The following is a 6620-nucleotide window of genomic DNA, read 5'->3' as shown; positions in this document are numbered from 1 at the left end:
CTTTGAGTAAAATAAATAAAATGACTGTGGCAGTTACATGATCTCTTGTCAACTTTTGAAGGGTGGGGTCTAGCTCATCAATTAGGCCATAGCCAAGGAGGCCTCCATGTGGGCGTGGCCTTCTCCTGAAGATTCTGGGAATTCCCGTCTTCCTCCCTAGAGATGGGACACACACTCTTTCTGCTTCACCTTCCTGTTGAAGCAGAGAGCGTTGAAGCCACATGGGGCTCTGCTGGTAGAGCAAGAGCCCTGGCGCTGGAGGAGCCATGTGGAGACCCAAACAGCTGAGATACTTCCAGCAGCACTGGATTCACGAGACTTTCCACCCACTGGCCTGTGTTCTTCCTGTGTTCTATATCATTGCATGGCTGTGTGAATCTAAAGAGGAATTTATGGACTAGTGTTGACACACAGGATAACATCAGACTTATGGACTTGCTCTGGATGGGGCTGGGATGTTTTCTTTCTTTTTTTTTTCTCTTTTTATTGGGGGCTCGTACAACTCTTATCACAATCCATGCATACATCCATTGTGTCAAGCACATTTGTACATTTGTTGCCATCATCATTCTCGAAACATTTGCTTTCTGCCTGAGGCTGGGATGCTTTCTTAATGTAAAATTGCTCTTTGATATTATGTTCCCTCATAGGAGTGTCTCTGAATTTGTTTCTCTAGTCAACCCAGACTAACACAATGATGCATGTGGATGGTATGGGATCTATCTTACCCACTTCGAGGATCCCATGCATTTCGCCCCTGGTTCTTAGCTGTGTGGTGAATGGCTAAGTACATCTGATTAGACTTTCAACCACGAACCGAGCAACCTTTCATTATTACCCATAGAAACAAGAATCGGGAGACTTTGACTTGCTGCCTTTGGCCATGCTGTCAGGAAAGGCCAATCACTAGACAGGAGATCATGTTTATAAGGCGGAGGGTGGAGGAAACCCAAGGAGACCCACAAGGAACTGCACTGAACACCACAGCCATCCCAGAGGCTCAAGAACCCCTGTGCTCATGCAGCCAGCAAGGACGGAGCAGTGTCCGGTTCTGTTGAACATACCCGAGGTGGCCATGGTCGGAGCTGGCTCCGTAACAGCTCACAACACCCTCGCCCCGAGAGGCACGGTGAAGCTTTACCTAGAAGTTGCTTGTGCCACCTTCAAAAGCTGAATGAAGCGATCCACGAGGGGCAAGCAGATGGGTCCCAGCAGCAGCTCAAAGTTGGGTTGCATGAGCTCCGTCAGCCCCTTCATGAAGCTGCTGTCACAGCAGTAGACCTTGTTGTGTGGAGTGATCATGTACGAAACGAAGGTGTAGTTCCCAGTGCACATCTGTGGAGAGAAGAGGCACCTGGCGCTGAGGGGCGAGCCTGCAGACGCCACAAGGATAGAGGCCCTTGTCTCACTTTCATGGTTCGTTTTTAAAATAGCATTTCTGCATGCAAAGGGAAAATAGGGGGGGGGGCACTTCTTCATTTCTTATTGAGGATTAGGAGAATGGACGCGTCCCCCTAATCCCTTTAATGGCTCACTTCAAACAATGAAGACTTACAGGTGAAACAAAAGAGCGTGGAACAACTTCTATCATTCAACTATTTAATCCCCACCTGTCTTTGTGATCCAGAGAGCGCTGTTATAACAGAAACACACCGTGGGCGGGTGGCTTCAACAAACAGAAACCTGTTTTCTCCCAGATGAAGAGGCCAGAAGCCCAAATTCGGGGTGCTGGCTGTAGGAGAGGCCTTTCTCTCCCTTCTTAAACCTCTGGAAGAAGGTTCTGGGCTTGGCTGAGCTGTGGCTCCTAGGCAAGCGTCATGTGCTTGGCATCTCTCCTTCCCAGCCTCGTTGCTAGCTCACGTTTATTTTCAGTCTTGAACGAGGCTGACTCAAAACACACCCTCTGCTAGCCCTGCCTCAACAGAGTAACAGAGACCACCCATTCCCGACGGAATCATCCCGCAGGTACCCAGGCTCTGGCAGCACATTTAGGATTTGCAAGCATCCCTGTTATCATTAACCGGATGCCAGCAATCAGCAAGCACGATCCACTGCAGGGTGGCCCACATGCCCCTTTCTGGAGAAGTCGGTGTTGAAGGGAAACAGGACACCCAAGTACAAGGGTCCAAGAGAAGACCAGAATGTAAAAGAGGTTCACCTCCAAAATACAAGAGTGCTTCGAAATGACAGAACAAAAGTCCTTGGAATCTGTCCCTACTTTGAGGAGCTCCCCTGTGTCCCCAAACCCACAGCCATCAAGTGGCTTCTGACTCACAACAACCCCATAAAGCAGCGGTTCTCAACCTGTGGGTTGAACGACCCTTTCACAGGGGTCACCCAATTCGCAACAGTAGCAAAATGACAGTGATGAAGTAGCAACGAAATACTTTTATGGTTGGGGGTGGTCACCACAGGAGGAACTGTCTGAAAGGGTGGCGGCCTGAGGAAGGTGGGGAACCACTGCCCGTAAAGGCATTCTGAGGCTGCCCATCTTCACAGGAGCAGATCGTCTGATGGCCGCTGGACTGGAACCGCACACCTGGTGGTCAGCAGCCCAGTGCTTCCCCAGCAGGGTCTATCACCAGGCAGACCCAAGGGGATGGGCGGAAAGGCCTCAGGGAGAGACGCAAGTGAGAAGAGCACGAGCCGGGGGTAGCCCTGTGGGTCCCCGAGGCTTCCTGGGCGGTGCGCGGTTCACATACTTGGCTACTGACTGCTAGGTGGGGGGTTCCAGTCCAACAAGAGGTGCCTGGGGAGAACGGCCCTGCATTTCACTGCTGAAAAACTGACTGCCCACAGAGCACAGGCCGACTCTGATACATGCTGAGGCATCCGGAGCTGGACTCGACCTGATGGCAACGAGGGGGTTAAAGAAAGGGGGTGTTTTCCACTTGGCCGCATCCGCATTCTGGAGAACAACACAGAACTCCTCTTGCCCTCAGAGCGAAACTAATCAGAGCAAACCTTTGTCACCACACGCGTGCACCAAGGAAGGAATGGCCACGGGGCTCAAGCACGCATGGAGAAAACGGCTCTGACGCCACTTTCAGCTGCGGGAAGGGGAGAGGCTGGAGAGGCCACGCGACTGCAACTGGTCGACACTGTTCCAGGGGTCCCACTCCTTCCTGGCTGCCATACCTGCTCTCCAACCCTCGACCTCAGGTCACCTTCCCCCGTCCACCCGTCACCAGCCCAGCTCACTGCCTCACAGTAAGCAGTCAGGAGGGTTAAGCACCGTGTCTTTTATTTTTATTTATCTATCTATTTATCTATCTATTTATTTATTTATTTATCTATTTATTTATTTTCGACAGATGTGATTTCTGAGCACACTGCCCGCCAAGGCACTGGTGGTATAGATGGCCGAAGGTGAAACAGAAGCAGGGCGTGACTGCCGGCTGAAGCCTGAGCAGAACCCAATGAGAGAGCTCGCAATGTGATCTGTAAATCAAGCACATTCCGTGTTGCGTTCTCCAAGTACCACTTCATGGAGGGATAACTGGAAGACCAGTCAGGAAGTGGGGAAAATGACTACGTTCTGCTTCTAGCAGGCCCACCGGATCTAATCCTGCTCTCCAAGCTACGGGCCTCTGCAGCAAGAAAGGTTGCTTTCTCCAGCTTCTAGAGCTTACATGGTGAGTGGGCTATAAAAGACGGATTCAGACATTCCCATTTTCGAGAAGTACGAAAACTCAAAATCAGAAACCAAAATACTCTGAATCTTCCAAGTCACCAAATGAGAATAAACGAAGAGCCAATAAACCAGAAAAGTGTCACTCAAAGTGCTAGAACATTCTGCTGCTGCTGCTGCACCCCCCAGAAGCCTTAGCACCATGGGAGCCTGCATTTGGTGAGGCAAGGGATCTGGTTTATTATTATTGTTGTTGTTATTGTTGGAACCCTGTGACCCTGGGAACAATCCATCTGTGTCCAGCTGCTTCTGGGAGAGGCTGGCTGGCTGGTGTCCGGTGTGTGCTGAGCGGCAAGGGGGTAAAGGGAAAAGAGTTCAGGGTCACGCCAGACAATAAACAATCCATCCTGAAACGGTCTTCTTCCAAGCCCAAGGTGCCTGGCCTCAGAAGCCTAGCTGAAAATCACCCTTTACCACCTTCCTGGCCTCCCACCACTTTCAGGAGTCTCTTCTTGAGGCAACTGACTCCCCCTCCCCCACCCCAATTGCCAGTTATTTACAGTTGCCATCAAGTTGATTCCACTCGCGGCAACCCCATGATGTCAGGGTGAAACAGCGCCATGGGGGGTTTTCAATGGCAGTTTGGGGGAGAGACCACCAGAGCCTCGTGCTGAGTCGATTCTGACCACAGTGGCACCTTCGGGCCAGCGTAGAACTGCCCCTGTGGGTTTCTAAGACTATAAGTCCTTCAGAGTAGAAAGCTTCGTTTTTCTCCCACAAAGCAATGGGTGGTTTCGAACTGCTGACCTCGTGATTAGCAGCCCTACTCGTAAGCCACTACACCACCAGGGCCCCTCAGAGGAGGCTCGGGGCAGACGGGGCTCTCTACGTGGTGGTTTAGCAGCCGACCACATGAACCGTGTGCACCACACAGAAACCAGGATGGTTTTTCCAGACAAAGAGGGAGTGCTGGCCCATGCTTGTTTAGGAAACCTTTGTTCAAAATCTAGTTAGTCTTCACTATGAAAATTAATCATAATGATTCTGGGTCTGATAAAAGCTATATACAAGGAAAAAGAAAAAAAAGCCTATTTCATATGCACAGAAAAAATGCATCAAGTTCTTGGGGAGAAATGCTCTCAGCATACCAACATGCTTAAATATGTGCTCAACTGCATACGGGGCCTCATGTCACTGGCCGCCTGGAAGGGATGCTTTTGTGGGGTTCTGCTTTGAATTGAGGGGAAATGCAGGGAAACTTGCAGATGGTAAACACTACCAGGCCACCTAACTTGGGTCTATTCTGACTCCACGGCACCCCAAGATTGGGTCAGTGTGGGGCTGTGCTCCATAAGGTTTTCAATGACTGATTTTTTCGAAGGCAATCGGCAGGCCATTCTTCCAACACAGCTCTGGGTGGATTAGAACATCCAACCTTTTGGCTAGGAGCCATGTGTCCTAACCATTTGTCACTCCCAGCAATGCCTCAGCTAAATGCTACCTCCTCTGAAAGACTGCCTGTGACTACCTGCTACAATGGCCACTCAGCTACAGCACAGCACCCTATGAGGGGTTTCTTATCTGTTCTGCCTGTTGACTTTCCCTCCTCAACTAGACCATGATACTTCTCTCTTGTGAAATCATGGAGCAATTATCAATATGGGTGTTTCTCCTTCCAGCCTGAACTGGGCGTCCCTGGTGGCACTCAGCCCAAAACTTGGCAGAGAGGACATGTTCAATCAATATTTGCCTAATAAACTTTGCTACCCTGAACTGAAGCATGAAGTAACAATTGCTTATTTCCTCTTGCGATGCGCAGGAGAAGCCTTTATAATGCGACATTATTTATGCTGCAGAGAGTCCCAGTCCAGTGAAATCTTAGGAATAAATGTTTTCATTGTGGGCCCAAGGAAAAAGTACCTGCTGTGTTTTCATCTCTTTGTCTTAAATTGAATCAGATGCAGATCTTCACGTGGTATATTAATTCCACCTTAAGTTGAAGATAAATGATCTTCATGTAGTATATTAATTCCACCTTAAGTTGAAGATAACCGATCTTCACGTAGTATATTAATTCCACCTTAAGTTGAAGATAGATGATCTTCATGTATATATTAATTCCACCTTAAGTTGAAGATAAATGATCTTCATGTATATATTAATTCCACCTTAAGTTGAGGATAAATGATCTTCACGTAGTATATTAATTCCACCTTAAGTTGAAGATACATGTTCTTGGCGGTTTTAAAGTAACTGGCTTACTTTGTACAATGAAAATAAGACCCAGGATTTAACAGGGCTGTTTCCACTGTCTTTTCATGTTTTTTCACACAGCATTTAAATTTTTAATTTTTAATTTCTTGGTTTTTACTTTTTTTTAAATTTGGGTGGGAGGGGCAGTTCTAAAGCATGATCGCAAAGGAAAACTGCAATACTTGGGGTCTCGTTCTCTCTCTCTACCTGTACCTGCACAGTGTATGTATAAACACATCCATAGAGAGACACATACTTAGACCCGGGTGTGTTTATATGCTGTGTTCATGTCACTTATTATTCCACAGACTTGGATATAAACTTTTCCCACCCAAAACATGATTGTATTAGGAGTAAGTCTTGCTAGAGCAGAATATTTAAAATGCGGTTTGGCAGAGACTCCCGAAGTCCGGTGAACTGCTAGCTGAACGGGCAACTCTTCTGTGGAGCGAGGCCAGCCAGGTGCCCCTTAGAAGGAGGGACGGCGAGGCTTCGTCGCACGTACTTTGGGCAGGCCCTCAGGGGCATGGCTGACTCAGTGGCTGCAGGTGGGCTCGAACCTGACCGTGAGGATGGCGCAGGAAGGGGCAGGGCTTGGTCCTATGGCCGAGGGGGCCACTGTGAGTCAGAAACGACTCGATGGGACCTGGCGGGAACAGGTAAAACGACCATACTTACAGGACTACGTCACAAACTCTAAACGGGAATAGCCAAGATAGGAGTTCATGATTTGTAA

At 48.8% G+C, this 6620-nt stretch overlaps 1 protein-coding gene across 1 annotated transcript in view; it reads right to left on the bottom strand.

Annotated features, from left to right (window-relative positions):
- The window catches only part of MAP3K5 (mitogen-activated protein kinase kinase kinase 5), a 230658-nt gene that overhangs the window by 128896 nt on the left and 95142 nt on the right, over window positions 1–6620 (bottom strand). Inside the window, exon 4 of the mRNA XM_045294594.1 lies at window positions 1142–1335. Within this exon, the coding sequence (XP_045150529.1) occupies window positions 1142–1335 (194 nt within the window). The remainder of the gene's footprint in view (window positions 1–1141; window positions 1336–6620) is intronic.

The sequence above is a fragment of the Echinops telfairi genome, unplaced genomic scaffold (assembly GCF_000313985.2).
Source record: "Echinops telfairi isolate 266 unplaced genomic scaffold, ASM31398v2 ScPeMD7_3533;HRSCAF=4204_0, whole genome shotgun sequence".
Lineage (NCBI taxonomy): Eukaryota > Metazoa > Chordata > Mammalia > Afrosoricida > Tenrecidae > Echinops > Echinops telfairi.
The sequence above is the reverse complement of the archived record's forward strand: the minus strand, read 5'-3'. Positions and strand labels throughout refer to the sequence as shown.